This window comes from Parus major, chromosome 14 (assembly GCF_001522545.3).
Source record: "Parus major isolate Abel chromosome 14, Parus_major1.1, whole genome shotgun sequence".
In the NCBI taxonomy this organism is placed as follows: Eukaryota; Metazoa; Chordata; class Aves; order Passeriformes; family Paridae; genus Parus; species Parus major.
Genome location: NC_031783.1, coordinates 244,454 through 265,182, shown reverse-complemented (window position 1 = coordinate 265,182; position 20,729 = coordinate 244,454). Strand labels below are relative to the sequence as shown.

Here is a 20,729-nt window from a genome sequence, read left to right as displayed (position 1 = left end):
GCAACTCGAGGGCCCCTCACCTCCGGCTGACTGCGATCGACCCCGCTGCCGCGAACCGGACGCAGATACAACCATGGAGAGCCAGCCGACACGCCGCGGGCTGCTGCAGGCAGAGCCCGCCGCCCGCCGCCCTCTGTCCCACCCCCGCGCTCACCGCTCGTGCCGCAGGCCGCACTCGCTCCGCGATGCTTGGCGTTACCCCGACAACGTGGCGAGCCGGAACGGAAATTGCCGAGTGCAGCCGAGGGGTGGCGGGAATGGCCGAAGCCTCCCGGCAGCACACGGAGAGTGGCGGAAAGTGCCGAGCGCAGTGGGTCTGGCGGTGGTCCCGCGGTCCCCGCGAGTGACGGCTGCTGCGCTGTCCGCGGGTCCCAGAGCCGTCTTCAGGGTTTGGTGGCTTGACCTGTGAGGAACTCTTCCTGTCGCAGGTGATGGACTGTGCCGCCGCCCCGAGAATCGAGATCCTTCCCCAAATCCTCCCGGCCTCAAACGCTATCGAGCACCTGCTGTGACGGAGCGTGATCCAGGTGAACCTCCGTGAACGCATATCGTAACAATATTTAATTATACCGCCCGGAGCTCAGCGGCTCTTTGAGTGTTGGGGGAAAAAGTTTTTTACTTAATGACCAAGTTTTTATAGTAACATCTAAATGAAGACAACCCGTAAAGCCCTTCCTACCACCCTGCACCTCCTCAGCACGCCATCTACAAGCCATGTCAGGTACAGCCCAGCTCCATTCCCAGCTCTTGCCCCCATTGGGCCTGCAGCCAGCCCTAACAGCCAGGTTTGCTTTCAAAAAGGTTGAAAAAATTCAAGAGCAAATCCTCACAGCACTGTCCTATCCACAGTCAGTTGTAATTCCTCTGAAGTCACAACACTTCTATGCAAGCCGATGAAAGGCAGACACACCTGGTACAGCTATGGCAAGCAGGTCCTGCATATTTCAAGGTTGACTGGCCATGTGTAACATGTAGTTTATGTGGTGTTTTATCAGTTTCCTTTCCCAAATACAAGGGGACTCTTCCAGAAAAAAACAAAAACAAAAACCAAACAAACAACAACAACAACCAGCAACACTCTGTTTTGGTAGGAAATAGGAAAAAGTACATAGTGAGAGCACACTGTATTGAAACACGTTGTATACCTAATCGAATTATGGGTAGGCTTCAGGTAGAGAGGCAAAATACTAGCTTTAGACCTTCTTGTAACGAGTCGGCAACCCCTGTAGACCAGAGCAGCAGAACTGACAAAGTCCTGTTTCCTGGAGCTTTCTATCTTCTCCCTTAAAAGGTATCAGCTCTAACAGTCATTTATGGCATCTCTTCATGGTGGATCCTTGAACATGCAATAGCCCCTTTAGTTCACTCAGGTGCCACTCCCAAAGCAATCAGCAATTCATCTCTTGTCTCTGCCCACTGTAGCTTTGAGTTTGTCAGACAAAAAGTTGAGGATTTGAGCAGACCATGTGGAGATGCCCTGTTTTCTCAGACAACCAGGCTGTTCTGGAAACTACTGCAACTATGTGATACAATCAAGCAGAGACACACAACCAGCTGAAGCCTCAAAAAATCATCTAGTCTATCATTCCTTTCTGGGCTAGAATAAAAATAGTCTAAACAACCCACTGACACTCTGCTCAAGTGACCACTTTACAGCTCTCAGAATTGGCTGATTCAATGTTACACAGAATTTTTCCCAATAACTAAACTATATACCTGCGTTTGTGCAGGCTTAACTGGAAATAAAGTTTTCCTGCCCTTCAATATTCAACAGAGAAGCCCTGCTTCTGTGATAAATAGACAAGTGAATGTGAAATCCTAGGATCTTAATATCTTCCCATCTACTCATAAAATCATATAACCACAGAATAGTTTGGGTTGGAAGGGGCCTTAAAAATCATCTAGTTCCAAGTCCCTGGTATCATAAAAGATGCCTAACAGCTCCAAGTCCCTAAAGCCCCAGGACTGGCTGCAGTAGTGCAGTTGCTCACAGTCCATTTCCTCTCTTCCCCTAAGAGCTTGACCTCACACAACAAGAGAAAAACAAAATTGGAGGACTAGGTACTTCCTATTCTGCAAGCAATAAGGGATTAACAATAGCAGTCTGTCCTGATTTAAATCCTCTTACCTGCATGGGAAAGAATTGCTTTAACAACACAAAGATCATCCGTTATTTTTTTGCCAGAATAAACAACTTCAGAGCCTTTTAAGAAGAAATAAATTATGAATGAAATGTACTAGCTTCTAAGTAAACTAAAAGCACAATACAGAACATTCACTATATTGGTGGCTTTTACATCTACGATCTTTGGAAGAGTATTTCCATGTTATAATTTGCAATGACCATGCACATTAGATGCAAAATTAAAAACAATTTAACATAAATTTAAAGTACTAACTTTGTCCTTCTGCTGAACAGTTCTGCATTGCTTGCTCTATTTTCTAGTAAAAACATAATTTGTTCATACCTTAAAATACTCAGGATGTGGGACAAATCCAAGTTAATGTTCTTGCCTGGCCTAGAAAACCACAGCAACAAACACCGGAAGATTATTTGCATTTTGTAGTTGTGCAGGTCTATAAAAACAGAATAGCGGGGAAGTGCTGTGATCAAAACCGAACAAATGGAAGTTCAAGTGCCTTTTGACGTCTCACCCTACCCCCTGCCTTTCAGCTCTTGTCCAACTCCTTTTGAGTCAGCTTTTCTCTCACAAACATTTAGACACATGAGCAATTTCACACCTTAACAGTCCACTGGAGGAAATGAAGCTATTCAAGAATGGAAAGTTATTTACATGCAGAGAGAATGGAAACCTTCAGCTGGAGAGCTGAATGTAACTCGACATCTCTCAGGAAGGCACTATGGAAATACCTGGTAGTGGAGATGCAGAACCATAATTTCCTAACAGTATTGTTGAATTTAGTTGTGGCCAAACAAAGGAGCAAAAATAAGCCATATGATCTTGTGCTAGATTATAACAAAACTGAAAAATACTCTCTTAAAAACCCCCAAACAATTAAGATGTAGATTTAAATGCAAAGCTAGGCATTGGAGACAAACTTTTTTTTAAACAAATTCCATTCAGTTACTCACAAATACACTTTACAGCATATTTACAGTGCTCAAGACATGTTCCAATCATCATAGACAATTACTTACAACATGCTCCACGGGAGCCAAATTTTTCATAATTTAGACATCATTATGTGATTTAACTAGTTACGACTTTATTTCTAAGCTTACAAAGATTTTCCTCGGAAGAGGACTAAGGCTTTTCCTGCTATGAGAGTTATAAAGATCAAAAAAGAGGATGATCGAATGTTCTTTCCACAAACACGTTATTAAGGGATGAGCATCTCGCACACTATCAGTTTTAAGATTTTTTTTTTAAATTATCTTGCTTAGTAGTTAACGTGAAGGCACCACATAGAAGTATGAGTCCACATCAAGGAGCCCCCGCTGTGAAAAGAAGAATGCCCTGCAGCAAGCCCTGGTCCAGCTAAGGGCCTCACATGGGGTGCCTGTTTCCACATACAGCCCAGGAACGTCCCAATTGCTCCAGTAAGAGCGGCCCCACACTTTTCCCAGGGTCCCAGCAAAGGGAGCGAGACTTAACAGTACTGCCGGCCCAATACGATTTCCGTAGGTAGCAAGCCCCAGCTCGGCTGGCCCGCTCTGTGCGGGAGAAGGAAGGCCCCGGGGGAAGCGCTAAGCGAAAGCCGACGAAGCAGGGTAAAGCCACAGCACCCCCACCCACCAGCCGCAAATACTGCGCCGCATGCAAATCACCCGCTCCCTGGCCAATGGAATCCTGGGCCCGGTACGAAGGTCTCGGTGAAAGGGCTCTCAATTGGTTTTTCTTTCAGCCAATCAACAGCCACATCTTGGATTCACCCCGGCCCTGGCGGACACGCGCTGCCGTCTCTTCCTCCTCGCGGAGCTTTCGTCACGAGCCCCGCGCCGCGCTTTGTTTGGCTCGCGCTGGGGCCGCAGCCGCGGCCCCGCCCCCGCCTCGCTCCCGCTCGCCGCCGGCCAATGGAGTGCGTTGTTTGGGGGGCGGGGAGCGCAGACGCTCTCAGCTGGGCCCGCGCGCCGCGGCCCCGCCCCTGGCCAGGGCAGGGCGAGGAGGAACCGGAACCGCCACAGCTCCAGCCCGGCCCAAGTCCGGCCGAGTCTGGCAGTGCTGGGACTGTTGCTGGGTTTCGGAGTAGCCCGGGGAAGCGGTCGGCCCAACAGCCGGGAGCGGGGTTGCCACCGCCAGCAAAACTGGGAGGGCCGCTGGGCTCCGCGCCGGCCTCCTCCAGAGCTGGCGGGTCTGAGCGCAGCCCGGGTGTGCCTTGGGCTGCGGGTGCCGGAACAGCCGAGGCAGCCGCCGGCGGGGGAGCCGGAGCGCGGAGGCTGCGTGACGGCGTTGATGCGGCAGGTGAGGCAGGGGAGTGGGCTGGAGGCTGCGGGGCGGGATGCACCTGGCCTTGGGGAGACCGGCTCGGCCCCGCTCTCCCGCCCGGGCCGGCCGCGTTTGTGGAACGGGTCTTTGCGGCTCTTGTGGGAGGCAGCGGAGGGACGACCATGAGGGTGTAGACGACCAAAGCAGCAAGGCTGAAGAACTTTTCACTTTAGGAGAAAAAGAGAAAGGAGGAAAAAGATGAAAACGAAAGGATAAAGCTGCTATAACGGGGAAACTGCATGTAGGGGTTAGGCAGAGTACTGGAAGGAGCCAGTAGTTGAGAAGTGGGGCAGATCTTGGAGTGTGATACTCGGGTCCTGTAAGGAGCTGTCCCCAAGGAGTATGTCTTTGTTACTCCCTCACTAATTGTTGGGGAAGGACAGTGGGTGGGTGCATAGTTTAATTTGCAGTAACAAAACCAAGCTTGAAAATATTTGAGCCTTGCTTACACGAAGTTTTTGAGCACACACTGTCAGAATTGGAAGATTTCTGTCCTCAAAATAACTAGAAACTGTTAGATTTTGCTGTGTGAAGAACCAGTCTGTAACTAGGGAGCTGTCAGATGAATAAATAACCAAATTTCAGTGTGAGTTTAGATCCACAGTTCTAGCATCAGTTTATTGAGCATTTTCAAGGAGTGAAACATTGCCTAACACAATTCTGGATGGATTCAGTGGTTTAGCTGAAAATTAGAGGGAACAATATAATTTTAATAGTAAGAATACAACCTGTAAGCAGTAACCTTGTTGATGTGTCTTCTTTATTTTGAACCTTGTTATCCTGGTGTCAGCATAATCTGTAGTCATTCCAATCTTTGTGATATTCAGAATTTCCTCCTCGTGTTGGTTATCTTTTCCCTATATGGAAGTTGGATGGTGGTTCCTGCCATGGTATCAAGGCAGCTGCATCCCAAGTGCTGCTTCTTGCTGGGTGCTCTAACTGGCTCTTATTTGGAAGTTGACTTCTTTTAGATATGTGTCAGTAATATTTTTACAGTCTTTAAGGAAAACCAAAGCTGTTGGGTTTAAACAGATAATGTGATTTAATGCCTTAAGCTTGTGTCATATCTGACATTTTGCTCCAAGTATTTGAAAAAAGTCTTCAGAATTGAGGGGATTTATGAAGTCAGCACAGGAAGTGGTCATCCCAGCAACTGGTCCCAATGTCAGGTCCAAAAGTTGACAGATGCCTTTGAACGCCTAGGAATGCTTTCAGGTTCAGGGCTGTCCTGCTTGGCCGGGGTCTCTGCATGGCCAGGAGCAACGAAGCAAGGGTACGCAACAGCTGTAGGTGCCAACGAAGTTTATTGCCCTCCAAATTAAAAATAATGAAAAGAGGAAAAAGAATGGGGTGGCATTAATTCTCTCCCAGCAGAGGCGGCGGGCAGAGGTGCCGGCATGGGGAGCTGGTCCCTGCCCGTTCACGGTGACAGAACAGACCCGGCCCACGGTGCTGCCGTCGGCGAGGGCGGTGGGGTCGGGGCTGCCCAGCGGGAAGGAGCGCGGGGAGGTGCGGGGTGGGGGCGGAGGGGAGCGGGAACCTCGGGAGTCTCGGCCAGTCCCAGCCCCAGACACACACAGAGAGGAGGAGAAGCCGCCGCCGCATCCAGGAGCATGGATCCCCCCCCCGCGGCGGGCCGGGCCGCGGCTCCGCGGTGAGAAGAGAGGAGAGCCCCGGGCCCGGGAGCCGCGGAGGGGTGGGATGGGATGGGATGGGGGAGTAGCACTTCCCCGCTCCGTTCTGCTCCGCCGACCCAGCGGCTGCCTCTCTTCCAGCGCTGGCGAGCGCTTCCACACGCCCGAGTTTGACCGGGCGATTTCTCGGCCAAAGGCGGCCCGGAGCCCTTCGGGACGGAGACGAGGGGCTACCGGGGGGCCCTGGCTGCCGTTTGGGCCGGTTTCGGGGGGGTTGTGGCGGGGCTTTCCCCCTCCCGCCCTCGGCACAGGTTGTTGGGTCGGGACAGCAAACGAAAGGGGATTTAGTAACAAACAACGGCGGCCATGTTGAGAGGAATTTCTGCAGCTAAACTTCTCCCTCTCAGCCCAGGGGTTTCTCTGCCTCCCTGGGGGGCTCCCTGGCCTTACTGTGTGATCGCCTCTTTTCTCCCTCTACTCCACCGCAGGATGACAGTGAAACTGGGAGAGAGCAGCGGGGAGGAAGGGGTGAAAAAGCTGGGCAAGAGAGCAGGAGGAGATGAGGAGTCCCTGGAAGAAGAAGGGGCAGGAGGAGGAGGAGAGGCAGCTCCAGGCAGCAGCAGCACAAAGAAAGAAGAGAAGATCATTAACAGCAACACTACCAGCAGCCCTCCACCGAACCCCAACTTGTCACAGGCCCCTGCCTCTCTCCAGCCCTCCCAGAGCCAGGACCAGCATCATTTTCTCAGATCCAGCGTTAGACCTCAGAGCAAGAGACTGAAGAAGGATTCTCAGGCATCCTCCTCGGCTGGCAGCAGCACTACCGGGAAAGGCAAAGGTACTGTATTTTGACACCCTAAAAACATTCAGGCAAGGGGGATGGCAAAGAGGGGAGGCACCTGTGGGGCTGTGGGTTGTTATTCTCTTTCTGTAGATGCCATCTTTTGTTTGATTTTGGGAAGGTGTTTTGGGGCTTGTTTTTAATGGCTGAAATCTTCTTTGTGTCCCAAAGCTTCAGCTTCTCTCCTGCCCACTATCTTCTCTGCACTTCAAGAAATGGGGGGTCTGGATATTTATGTGGAGGAGGAAAAATTCTGCATTATTGAAGCAAGTCTTTAATGTCTTTATTTAATCTCTCTCGAGTTTTGGGAAATTCCTGTGTTTTTGATTAGGAAATCAGAGTCTAACTAGCTGTGTAATCAGATGGCTGCACTCTGAATTCTGTTATTGGATAGTAACAAAATATCCACTGGGTGCTATTTAGCAAAGAAAAAAAAAAACCCACCCCCAAGACGTTGGTGATTTCCCCCAATTATTTCTGTTATCCAAATAACTGTTTTAGAAACAGCAATGAAATACGCATATTGACATATTTGTTTCTAAGGTGTTGGGAGTCCTGTTTCACTGTTTCAGAACAGTTTGGGCATCTATGTGATAAGAGTTTTTATTAGGATTGGTTTATATACATCTGAAAGTCTGTAGGTGCAGACATACACACACCTGCTTTTTCACTTAGCGTTGGAGACAAGAGTTTGATTTTGGGTTTTTTTCGTAGCTGTTTCTAACTTGAATAGCTGGAAGGCAGCAGGGATATTTGAGTATTTTGGTGCTATTGTGTATGTTCAGCAGTGACTAGATGACAGCACTGCAGTTGAGCTGCACTTGAACCTAATTTTGGATATCATGCTAAAGTACTCAAGTACAAGTTATTTTCTGTTATTTTTTGAGAAAAATAGCACTCAAAGATTGCATCAACATTTAAAATAATGAAATTTACCCTTGTCTGCTAAATTGAAGTACAATTCCATGTAGCATAAATGTGTTCTGGAGGTTATCTCACTCTTGTCCATCTCAGGGGTGTGCATATGCTGGGCATTAAGTAAACATTGCAATTTAGGATAGTTTTGTATTGCAGTAATAAAGCAGTGCAAGTTGGGATATTTTAGTTACTGTTATATCAGAAAAATGTTCTTGAACTCAGTTGCTTGACAGTTGGTATAATTGACTAAAGTATTTCTAAATACCTTTGTAAGTCCTCTCTAATCTCTTGAATGTTAAATGAAAGCTCTGTGTGGTGGTAGAGGACAGAACAGAAAGGCCTTCCTAATTTTTCTTGCATTTACGTGAAACCAAATAATGGAATACCCAGGAGTGTTTTGCTACGTATAATTAATTCTAGAATTGTAAATAGTATTAGATGCGGGGAAGTGTTTCTTTGAAATATGTCTTGTCCATGATTCACAAGTTGAATATGTCCATTTGAAATTATTCCATTGATTTGGAAGTACATATATGTTTGTGCAAGTGTATATCCATGTTTGTGTATTTGTACGTGAACATTTATTTCCAATTCTAGAGCAGCAGAATCATTTTTAACTAGGAGTATTAACACAATAGGAAAAGAAATTTCATTCATTTTTGCAATTCAGATTCCAAAAGAAACATAAGAAAATTACATACAGAACCAAAAATATTGTCTCAGTAACCAGTCATGGATAGTGCTTGCAATCACTGTACCATGTTATCAGGTTTGGGAGAACTTCTTCAATTCTTCAGGAGTGACAGTGGTAGAATTACGACTGTGCTTTTACTTTTTCAATTTTAAGACCAGCCACAGCTCTGTCTGGCCAGATCTGGTATGAATGTGTCCAATTGAATTCTCTGATATGGTTGAGATTATAATTGTCAGATTTTGGAGAAGAGAGCCATGGAGCGGGATCCTTTCTAATTTGAGTTCTTTATGTTCAGAGATGCATAATGAGAGGTTTTCCAGGCTTGTCTAAATTCTCCCTAGTAGAATGCTTTATGATCAGAATTCATAGTGTTCTGACCAAGATGCTTCACAGAGCCAGCTTCTGATAGAGAATGAATGGAAGGGTGGAGATAACTAGTAAAGATTGGATTTAAATCCTTTCATTAGCTGTCCCACTAACTTTCTCATCCCTCTGTAAGTATAAAAATGATGAAAAGCTGGAGTGTACCAGCTCTAAACCTGGAAGCTTTTGCATTGTTTATGTCAAAGTCAAGGAGATGGGTGCACAAGTAACTCTGACAGTGGCCAGCTGGAGTGGCATGCTTGTGCTTGGTCCAGTGAAACCAGAAACTTGTTTTTGTCATAGGCATTCAATAATGTTGTGTAATTCTTAACATTTTATTGAAATGATTCTGCTTCTAGAACCTTTGTATTCTGAAGGGGAAACTCCAGTTTTTAAAGAGTGTGATCAATGCACTTGCTTTCTTTCAAATTGTAGTTGCCCAGCAGGCATTGGTTTGTCTTCAGAAAAGTTTTGAAAATAGTATTTTTTTCCTGTGTGTTGCAAATTCCTTTTTACTTCTGGCATTCATGCTTTTAGCGTCCTTAATTGTAGCAGACAAATGATTGATAAACTTGGCTGTAAACTCTAAAAAGAGTGTGCCACTCAGCAGCTGCTGACTTTTCAACTTTATCTTACTGTTGTTCAGGGAATCTCGCTCATAATAATTCCCAAGTACTGCCTCATGCCTCATGGAGTGTGTAAACATGTTGCTAATAGTCAGATTGCCCTGATGTTCTCTTTAACTGCACCTTTGAATTCTGCCTCTTGATTTTGTGTATTGAGGTGCACTCTTGAGTTTAGGGCAAAAATTACATTGGAAGTAGTACAGTAAAATTAAGTTTGGAAAGTATTTCACTTCAGTAGCCAATCCATTTGGAATTGTGGAAGTTTTATCAAATTACCTGCACAAATACCGAAATCTCTAATTTTTTTAGAATTATTATAATACTCTTTTCAACTGTTTGTTACCTTTTAATTGCATTTTCAAGGTCATAGTCTACACCTCAACTGATGCAGGACTTTTGAAGCATGAAGTCTTGAAAGGAAGTCTTCAAGTAATTGCATGAAGCCATAGCAGGAACTTGAAGGACTGGTGGTGTTGAGACAGTTTGTTGTGTGAGTTCCATTGCAGGGAGGCTTGTTGAGGGCAGAGATGCAGACCAAGTTAAGGTTTCTGAAAAAGGGATTTCTGAGTTTGCTTCTCAAACACCAACATGCCACATGGTTGCTGAGCATGTGTTGAGGTGCTGTGTTTTGGGGCTTTGGTCCATGAAGCCAGAGAGGATGGAATATGTATGTGCATGTATGTTGTGACCACGTTGGTAAAAGGCGGTGGGGAATACATTGCTATCACGTGCTGTAGATGTAGCTTGAACTAGAGTAGAGTATTCCCATTTCTGTGTTTTTATCCATTTTCTGAATGCAGAAAGTCTGAAGTCAGGAGGACTAGCCTAATGGTGATGAGCAGAAGCTTGAAGATGTCTTTCATGCTGTTCTGCATTTATTCTAAAATGTGTAGAATGGCTCAAACAAGTATTTGGGTTTGTTTTGTGGTAATAAGCAGCTCTTTTTTGAAAAAGGACTTATTCTGCTGAAACTTTACTTGAATGAAAGCATTCCATCTTCTTGCATGGTATAGAACTTGCTAAAAAGCAGCCTACTTTGTTTCAGCGTGCCAAAGTTTCGTGTTCGGCACAAACATTAGATCAACTACTCTGCTGTAGAGAGGATGTAGGTACCAAAATACCTGATATATATCTTTACAATGTGTTTTATTGTATCTTCCTGAGTTCATATGTTGCAGAATATACTGTAACAATCATCTGAGATGTTACTCCTCCAGCATTATTTTTCTAGGACATGAATCCCTGTTTAAAAATTACTGGCACAGTCCCTTGTTCTGAAATTCTCCTTAAACCTATCCTTCTCACTTGTGCTTGGTACCTCTCCTTCCATCCTACCCTGACATGCTTTCATTCATTCTTTGCCATCTCATTTACCCCAGTTCTCCTTCCCTCCCTTTCGAAGTGGCTCAGGACCAGGACTCTACAGTATCTCATCCCATACTGCAAGAGGAGGATTTTCTCCTCCTGTGCAATAGGTACTGAGCTCTGACAGATACATACTTGCAAACTTGCACAGCTGCAGGATTAAGTGGAACTTCATACTGAGCTTTATGGGTGTTTTCTTTGGGAAGAGTGAGAGAATAGTGATTTACAGGAAATGGGGGAGTGACCAAACATATACTAAACCATGGGAGTTTTTTAGAGCTCTTCTTGGTTAACTTAGATGGTGCTGCCTTTGATAAATTGTATACTAAACATATCCCCATCCACAGAGAAGCAGCCTGTCAGTGTAGGTTTTTTGTTAGAAGGCTCTGGTTGATAATTGATACTGTGGATGCTTTAAACACTTTCAACTACCTCTAATTTTCTAACTAGTAACAGTTAGGAGAAGATAGGCTATCACTGTCCATGTAGGACAGTTACCAGCTGAGCCTGAGATTAGCTGAGTTGGTCAGAGCACAGTACTAAGAATGCCAAGGTCAAAGGTACAGTTCCTGTATGAGCCATTTATGTACGAGCTGGGCTCCATCATCCTTGCGGGTCCCTTCCAACTCAGAATATTTTGTGGTTCTCTCTTTCAAACTTTGGATGTTAATTCACAAGAACACCATATGGTATAACTGTGCAGTAAGACGCAAGCTGTTCTAGACTTGCCCTTCTCAGGAGTCCATGCTATGTCCTGTGGAGGCAGGGCAGAAACTTCCTTTCCAGTTACAAAGTTAGCACTCAAAATGAAGTAATGACTTGCAGGGAGCTTGTCTGTAACAAGTTGGCATTTGCATCCCCTGCTTTGAGGAGTGAGTTAGTCCTAACATCCGGCAGTTGAACTGTGGCAGGCAAGAGTGTGAATGCACCATCTTGTTTATACAGGTATTCCCAAACGAATGTTCCACCTACAGTGACTGGTGACTCCTGAAGAAGTTAAGATGTTGTGAGCTAAGCCTGTAACCCAGCCTGTGTTGTGGGATACAAGGGTGTAGTGAGAATTTACTCTGGAGATTCCAGCTTTTGTATGTGTGTAATCTGTCAAGGAAGATATGGGTCAGGTGGCCTGTAAGAGCTGTCAGTGGAAGACTGAAAGGCAAACTCTGTGATGCTACCTAGAAGGAAGAACTTGTGGCAGTAATCATGATGAGATCCTGATACTATTAGTATCTCAGTTATTTTAAACATATGTGTTCCATTGTTCATTTCCATATCAGATTCTTAAACTGCAGTCTTTAAATCTCTTTATATAAATTTTTGCAAGTGTTTATGTTTTGATTAGAATTACAAAGACAGCTTTTTCCATGGGAATGTAGTTTGAGATGATATTATGCTAGTCACAGATAAATGGAGTTTTCATAGGTGGGTAGAGAACACTGGACAAAAAGAATGAATTAGTTTCTCTGGAACACTGGTGTTCTGACCCATGATTTCGTTGGGGTTACAGTTCAAATACTGAGTACAAAAAACTGAAGTCTTTGCAAACTGTGTATTGAAAGCCGAGGGAAAATGGTGGGAACTTATGTATCCAAAGGACTACTTTGTACACAGGTCCTGGTGCTCTGGTGCACCTGGAGCGAAGGGAAGGAGTTGCTATAGCTGTAATGGTGTGGATGTCTAGGTCACCGGCTGGGTAATACAAGATGAGTAGACAGTGTGACAATGTCCAGCTTGTCTTTGTCTTGTCTTTTCTATAAAAGACTTTACATTGAACAAGCTCCTGAGCAGATTGTTAGAGTGAGCCCCCTCCTTTTCCCCAGCATTCTGCAGCAGTAATGGTATAACAGGCCTCAGGGGAGCTTCTTGTTTTAATGCACTGATGAAGTTTTAAATCATCCATTATTGGGAATTAATCATAGAATCATCAGTCATTAGTAGGGGGATGAAAGCTCGTTAACTGTTTTCTATGTAACAATAATTGCATACAGTAAGATTGTGGTAATGAATTTATGGGGGGTAATGTATTGATGTATGACTCATTTTGTTTTTGCCTTTTATCCCGAACTGGTCTATAGTTTTATGTTTTAAAATACAGTACGTTCCACTGCCATACCAAGGTTCAGTATACTCTAGGTTGGATTGGGATAACCCGGCAATAAATACTACTATGCACAGTAGTAAGAAAGTTTGAAACCCCTTTGTTCCTGGCAGAATTGAATGGCACATAAGAGCTCTGTAGAGGTAACAGGTTATTCAGATTTTTAGATCTTCATATACAATACTCTGAACAGTTGTCTGGATGGTAATTTATAAGAGTTTAAAACAAAAAAGATTCTGATAAAATTCCCAGGACTATAGTTTTTATTGTGAAATAGTAAGTGTGCATAAAGGAACAAAAAATTAATTATGAGCTACATGTTCTGTGTAGAAGTGGAATCCATGGAGTCTTCAGCATGTCCAGTAGAACTCTTTAGTCCATCTTACCTACAACTGAAATGTAAATGTACTGAACTTTAAATTCTAATAAGACCATAAAATCTTCACTGACACTTTAGCTTCTTATGCTTTTTAATAATGAAAACTTAATGTGTACCAAGTGTACTGAACAATCTTTAGAAAATTCTTGGCAAGATCTGTTCTTCAGGCAGCTGATTTAGGACTTTATTTACTTGAGTAAGTATTAAAAAAAAATAAATAAAAAAATGTAGAAACCCCAAACAAAAAATAACCACCCAGCGCACAGATTAAACCCCCAAATCCTGCACTCATTGTTCCTCTGAAGAATTTCTCAGAAGTGATCCAGAATAGTGACTCTGGACTGAAATCTTGTAGCTGTCTTCTGATAAAGGATCTCTCTTCTTCTGGGAGTTGGTAGCAAGAGGAGAGGGGAGATAGAGATAGAGATAGAGATAGAGATAGAGATAGAGATAGAGATAGAGGGGAGACTGATGTGTTTGACTGTCTCCTTCTTGACCAAAGATCTGTATTTAAGTTCTGAGCAAACTGTGATATTCCAGTCTCACATTTGCAGAATCAAGAAGTGACAGTTCTGTGTCTGTGTTTGGTTTCTTCTCAGCCAGCTGTTAAAGTACTCAGTTTTTTTTTCTTGAGGTTTCTGTTTTCTTAAAGAATTTACCTCTACAGTGCAAGAATTAAATTGCTTAATTTTCAATTATTTTGTCAGTGGCTGATGAAGATTTTAGAAAGATTTTTTGAGGTTTTTCTAAGTGCATTTTCTTCTAAATGTCTAATGCTTTTTCATGTCTTGCCTCATGTGCTTCCTTGTAGTGACATTAATTTTCTTCAAAATAGTCACCCCCATAAATAAATAAATTAATAAATAAACCATTAACAAAGTGGTCACAGTATCATACTTTATATCAAGTAAATATTTATTGTACACAGGAAAAAATGCACTTTCACACATCTTGCTGTCTTCCAGGTCTGATTTCAAATATTCTCCATTGCTTGAGCAAGCCACCTTCTCTAGTATTTGGAGAAATATGATTTTGTCACCCAAAGGAATTCCTTTCAAATTGCAACTGACTTGTTAAGATTTACATAAAAATCTTTAGATCTCTAAAGCATAGTGGGCCTGTAACAGCAGATTCTTCTGATACTTTTTTTAAAAAGTACTGTTAGAATTATCAAAGTGGGATCACTGTGTTCTTGAATGATATATATATATGTATGTATTTATAAAACACTGGCTTTGTCAGGTAAAAAACCCTGCTTCATGAAGTTGAGTTTGAAAAAATAAATGAACTTTTTAAGCCTAAATATGAAAGAGAGAATTATGCTGATATATCTAAAAGTTAGGGAAAAGCAGTTGGGACTGCTGTATTGTACAAGCTGGGTGTATAAGCAAATCAACTAAGGCAAGCATAACATGAGGTAAAACACAAACCATAAAGCTCAGTAACTGGAGAAAAGGAACGTGTAATGAGCATTCTTTATAATGAGCAATCAATGTTTAGTGTTAAAAGACTTCTCTTTTATTAAGTACATGTCTACATCAATAAGGACAGTCAAATCTTAAATATTTTTTTTAAATAAAATTCAAAATAATTTATTTTGGAAATATAAGTTAATGGGAATGGTTATATTTTTACAGAAAATGAGTGCATTTTGGGGAGTTGACCTTGGCTTCTGTATTTGTACTACAGTGTCAAACTACGCATGGTGTTTTGTTTGTAGATCCCTCCATCCCATTTTCTTTCCAGGTCCCTACTTGAGTAAACATCAAATTCTCTCTTACTTATCAGGCATTATTCTCATTTTAGTATTTCCAATCTTCTGATAACTGACAAAGAGACATTCAAGATTACACTTTTGTGCCTTTTTCTGAAAGCCGCAGCAGGATTTGGGCAAGGAGAATGGGTTGAGACTTGCCATCCTTTGGATAGCTGGAGTTTTCCTAGATGGGCCATGTCAGAGGTGGTGCTTTGAGAATCACATGGATACACTGTGGATCAGATTGTGGAAATGCTGATCTACTGTCATGTGATGAACTGAAGTCGACATCTCTCAATCCTTCCCTTTCCATAGTTATTCCAGAGGCAGTAGGATCAAGACCAAAGATGAGGATGTGACGTTCTGCCTGGTTTCCTCACGGACATCACTTTGCTCCATTGGTCAGCTCCCTGTTCAGTACCACTTAGGAGTTCCCCCTGCCTGCAGGGCAGTGGCTGCAGAGCTCACCAGCATATGAGCATCAGAGAGGGTTATCTGGTAGAGGCTGCCGTGGTACATTCCTGCTTATCTGTGTTACTTCTGGAAATACAAAATTAAGCACTGAAACCTTCCCCTTATTTTTTGCGCTTTGAGATTTTCTTCCTATTAAATAAACCTCATTATTTGCCCATTGTATTTCAAGTGAAAAAGGAGAAAATAGTGAGTTACAACCTCAGAATGCTCCTATTGGTTTAATATTCACTCTGGTTCTGTTTTTTTACAGCAGCAGATAATGGAGGGACTGCACCTGGTGGCACGTCAGGAATTACTCCCAGCAATCCTGCTGGGAATTCCAAGTCAGCGGCAAGGAACCTGGGCTCCTCCTCAGGAGAGAAGGAAGAAGGGAAGAAGGTCCGACGACAGTGGGAGTCATGGAGCACAGAGGACAAGAATACTTTCTTTGAGGGACTGTATGAGGTACATGTAGAAGAAAATAACAGACTTAGATGACTTTGGTTAGGGTTTGGATATTCCTGAAGAAGGTTGATTAGGGTGAGATTGGCAGGAGCAGAAGGCCACTTACAGATGAGCATTTGTGGGGCCATACAGGGGCTGTAAAACAGCTGTCAGTCAAAGCCACGTGTCAAAAGTGTCAGGCTTCTTGGGTTTTTTCTTACACAGGAAAGATTTCCAAGTTTTATTAATGAATGTTTAAAATAATTTCAGTTATTATTGAATTAGAGTTCTGTTTCAAATGAAATATAATTAAATAATGCCCCCATCTGAACTTTCAAAAGTAACACACTTGCTCTAATAATACCAAACAGGATTGTTCTCAATCTGTTCTAAAGAGAATTCTGTTTAGTCTTTGGCCATGAAGAGGCTAGAGTCAGTTCAGTCCTATGTCTGAGAGACTTGAAAGAGTTACATCATATCTTCTGTCTCTTATGGTATATATGATGGATTCCTGCTTATCCTGTTCCTGTGATTATTTCAACAGCATATCTGTTTTGGAAATGCATGCCAATAATAAAAAGAAAAGCAATGATGGAGAGTCTTCTTTGCACATGTGAATCTTTTTCAATCTTTTTTTTTCATCATAGGCATGGTATTACATACTTATATTTTGTGGGCAAAATGAACACTTAAACAGTGTTTTCTTTTTTTAATTCCTCTGAATTGCAGTACTATTCCTGGGAATCAAATAATTTCTAAACCACTTCACTGATTTTTTTTGAATAGTGAGGAAAAATTTTAAAAATTTATTTTAAGGTAGATTTGAGACTCAGTTTGTTCAGTCCCTCCTGCCATTCATTTTGTGGCACTGCCTTTCAGAAGAGGTTTTGGTACTTTGTATTTAAATCCATTCCAACCTTTTCTGAATACAAAAAATTGGTGATAGCAAGAGTTGTTGTGTATAAAATCAATTCTTTTGAAGCTCAAATTTTTTACTCCTAGTAACAGTAACATGAAATGTACTGTAAATAAAAGGGCAGCTGGTAAATATAGTACATTTTTAATTTACTCTCGTCAGAAATGGTGGGGGAAATGCAGAAGAAAGTAAAGAATGCTCAGGGAGAAAATCAATGATTTCAGTCCTTCTACATTTATAAATAAAGTTGGGTAATTTTTTAAAATTTGATAGCATCTTACTGTTTTTATTTTGAAACAGTTAAAGAAATTGGAAAGTAATTAATTTGGCATTTATATTGCATTTAATATAAAACAAAATAAGCCAATGTCATTCTTTCACTGTTGAGTTTTGATCCCCAAAAATTTTGTTTATGGCCATTGAAATTCAATTTCCCACAAAGAACCCCAAAGTCCCTCACCTTGTTTGACTTGACTTATGACAAGATCCAGGTTTGGGTTTGAGTATTTCAATTTGGTTTATTCTTTCTTCAGCATGGGAAGGACTTTGAAGCTATCCAGAACAACATTGCCCTGAAATACAAGAAGAAAGGCAAACCAGCAAGCATGGTGAAGAACAAGGAGCAGGTCCGGCACTTCTACTACCGCACCTGGCACAAGATCTCCAAGTACATTGACTTTGACAATGGTTAGTATGCACCAAAATGGGCTTGGTGCAAGGGTTGGAGTCCTGCCTTTTAGAGGTGAGGAAATAAACACTGAGAAGGAAATAAATACTGAACATAGTCGTAGAACCACAGGATGGTTTGGATTACAAGGGACCTCAAAGATCATCCCCTTCCTTCCCCTGCCGTAGGCAAGGACATGTTCCACTAGACCAGGTTGCTCAATGTCCCGTCCAGCCTGGCCATGGATGCCTTCAGTAACGGGGAGCCCACAGTGTCTCACTTCTTATTTTTGTTAGCATGGCCCTATCAAGTTTGTGTTGTGAAAAATACTTCCCAAAACCTGGCATTTATGTCACTGCTACTCTGTGAATTCACCCCACCATAGTAAATACAGATCTTGCTGTTAATACTGGGGATAAACCAGCCTCAAGGAAGTGTTTTGTATTGTCAGGAGCACACCATCAAGGAGAACTGCCTAAACATTAATCAGGCATGGCTCCATCAAGCAAACTGACCCAGCACCACTTTGCAATTCTTGGGGGAAGGTAGAAACAAATAACAGTCCGATACAAGTGTAAATGGTGACATATTTTCTCCCACTTTAAAGAAGTTTGAAATTGTACCATGGGTTCAATAACTTAGGATTCCCAGTGCCATATTCCCCTTCCCATTCTTTTCCCTCCGCCTGCAACTGGTGTAATGAAAACAAAATTGGGAAGTCAAATAAACTGCTGATGGTGTTTTATAACAGTAATAGTAACATGATAATTGAGAATGGATTTTTATCAAATCCGTACTACTTAGGAATGAGCAGAGAGGATTCAAGTTTGTCTCTAGGTGGCCTAATCCAAATAACAGGCTAAGGAAATGTATTTCAGAGTGACCAGATTTTTCTAAGATTCAGTTCTTCTGACTTCTAGGTGTCAAAAATGTCAGTTCTCCCATTAGCTAGTTGATTAAGTAATAGTCTCCAGAGTTTTCTGGTCCATCTGACAGTGTATTCTAAGATGTATAAATCATGGCAGTTTGTAGTGGTTTAATTTTTTGGTCTTTGAACAACTCCTAAATATCATCAAAAGTTTGGATAGTTAATTCATCTACAGTTTGTGGCCAAAGCCTCTCAAGTTAAAAATAACTCATCAGGGAGAAATGGATGTGGAAAGAAGTTAAAGGAATGCAAAGCTAGTGTGCAATACAATCTCTTTATCATAGACTCAGCTAGGATGGAAAAGACCTTTGAGATCAAGTCCAACCTATGACCACCTTGTCAAGTAGACCATGGTACCAAGTGCCACATCCAGTCTTTTCTTAAGTACCTTCAGAGACAGTGACTTCACCACCTCTGTGGGCAGACCATTCCAATGCTCAGTCTCTCTTTCTGTGAAGAACTTCCTCCTGATGTCCATCCTAGACTTCCCCTGATGCAGCTTAAGGCTGTGTCCTCTCCTTCTGTGACTGGTTGCCTAAGAGATTGGCCCCCACCTGGCTACACCCTCCTTTCAGGGAGCTGTAGAGAGTGGTAAGGTCTTCCCTGAACCTCCTTTTCTCCAGGCTGAACAACCCGAGCTCCCTCAGCCACTCCCCAGAGGGCTTGTGTTCCAGACTCTTCACCAGCCTTACTGCCCTTCTCTGGACACATTTGAGCATCTCAATATCCTTCCTAAATTGGGGAGTCCAGAACTGGATACAGCACTCAAGGTGTGCCCAACCATTGCTGAGTACAAGGGAAGAAAAACTGCCCTGGTCCTGCTGGCCACAGCATTCCTGATCTGGGCCAGGTGCCATTGTTCTTCTTTGCCATCAGGGCACACTGCTAGCTCATATTCAGTCAGCTGTCAATCACCATCCCAGCTCCCTTTCTGCCTGGCCAGTGTCCAGCCACTGTCCCCAGCCTGTAGTGCTGCAGGAAGTTTTGACCAAAGTGCAGGACCCAGCACTTGGTCTTGTTAAACCTCACTAGAAATTAAAAATAATGTGTTATTGAAAGTAACTCATTAAGGAGACATGGATATGGTTAGAAAGAAGCTGAAGGAATGCAAAGCTAGTGTACAATACACTTATTACTGTACTATGTATGATAGTACATACTGTACTTACAAGTATGTAGTTGCTTTATGAACTTCTGTGCTCCTGAGCTTAGGTTACCTAGAGGAGGACTTGAGTATCTAAACTACCTGGCACAAGGTGTATTTGTGAGTTCCTTTTTTCAAAACAAGACAGCACTAAGATGAAGCCATTAGTATTTTATTTAAAAGCCAGTGTTGCAGCCAACATAGTATGGAAGAATTTTTAAAATAAAAAGATGCCACAGAAGAAGATAATGTGTTTTTTGGATAACAAAAAGTTATGTATCTGTGGGGTCTAGAATATAATTTTCTGAAGGCATTTAACGATCAGTGCAGTAGTTTGATTAGGTTTAATATTAGGAGAAGTATGTGTGCTTGGCTTTTGAGATCAAAGAGAGCTAAAGTTTTGACAAATAGACAAGAATAAATGTTTTCACTAATTTGTAAACCACAACACTGTCCTTGTGGTCATAGATCTTTAGACCTATTAGCAGTAATGTTTGTGTCCTGTGTGTTGGAGAGAAAGGACAAAAAAACTCTTGCAAAGTTGAATAAAATGTCAGCAATTTTTTGTGTAAAAATTTAGAATCTAGAATTTGTGTCAAATCTCTTATGGTATGTTTGTGTGCACAAAAAATGTTCTGGAAAATCCAGATCCACCTCTGAATTTTCATGTAAAAGAGTTCTGTCTGCATTTCCTTGGGGGCATCTGGACATTTCCCTTAGAATTTGTAAACAGTTGATACAAGAACTAGCTTTATTATGATTAGCTTTATTTTGCATATTGAGCAGTTATATTGTATAATTTTTTTATTTATATTATTTATATATTATATATTTTATTTATATATATATATATATATATATAAATGAGCAGTATATTGTATAACTTCTATGTAAGCTGCTTTGTTTTCCTGTAATCTAAAAAATGCCATGAAAAGGAAGTCGGTGAACCAATCACATTACAGTGTTTCTTGAACCAGAAATTTCTGTCTTAATATTGCCTTTGATCTGATTTGTCTCATCATTGAAAATACTAATCCTCTCCTTTTCAGTGTTGA

The 20,729-nt window shown here is 42.3% G+C and overlaps 2 protein-coding genes across 13 annotated transcripts in view; one reads left to right on the top strand and one right to left on the bottom strand.

Moving 5' to 3' along the window:
- Nucleotides 1–3,920, bottom strand: part of IFT140 (intraflagellar transport 140) — a 90,128-nt gene extending 86,208 nt beyond the window's left edge. For 2 of the 8 annotated variants that reach the window (XM_019008229.1, XM_033517930.1), the window contains exon 1: nucleotides 21–125. In XM_019008229.1, coding sequence (XP_018863774.1) covers nucleotides 21–75 — 55 coding nt within the window. In that variant the 5' untranslated portion in view covers nucleotides 76–125. Of the gene's footprint in view, nucleotides 1–20; nucleotides 126–154; nucleotides 2,204–2,468 lie in introns of those variants that run through there. The other 6 variants (XM_033517927.1, XM_033517928.1, XM_019008230.2 and 3 more) reach the window with 6 other exon arrangements.
- Nucleotides 3,921–4,103: 183 nt separating this feature from the next.
- CRAMP1 (cramped chromatin regulator homolog 1) overlaps nucleotides 4,104–20,729 on the top strand; it is a 49,826-nt gene continuing 33,200 nt past the window's right edge. For 3 of the 5 annotated variants that reach the window (XR_001524110.2, XR_001524109.2, XM_015642948.2), the window contains exons 1-4: nucleotides 4,105–4,424; nucleotides 6,571–6,920; nucleotides 15,847–16,040; nucleotides 17,469–17,622. Coding sequence is in view for 2 of the 5 variants with exons in the window: in XM_015642948.2 (XP_015498434.1) it covers nucleotides 6,572–6,920; nucleotides 15,847–16,040; nucleotides 17,469–17,622 (697 nt within the window). In the remaining 3 variants the exon portion in view is untranslated. Of the gene's footprint in view, nucleotides 4,425–6,570; nucleotides 6,921–15,846; nucleotides 16,041–17,468; nucleotides 17,623–20,729 lie in introns of all 5 variants that reach the window. The other 2 variants (XR_001524111.2, XM_015642950.3) reach the window with 2 other exon arrangements.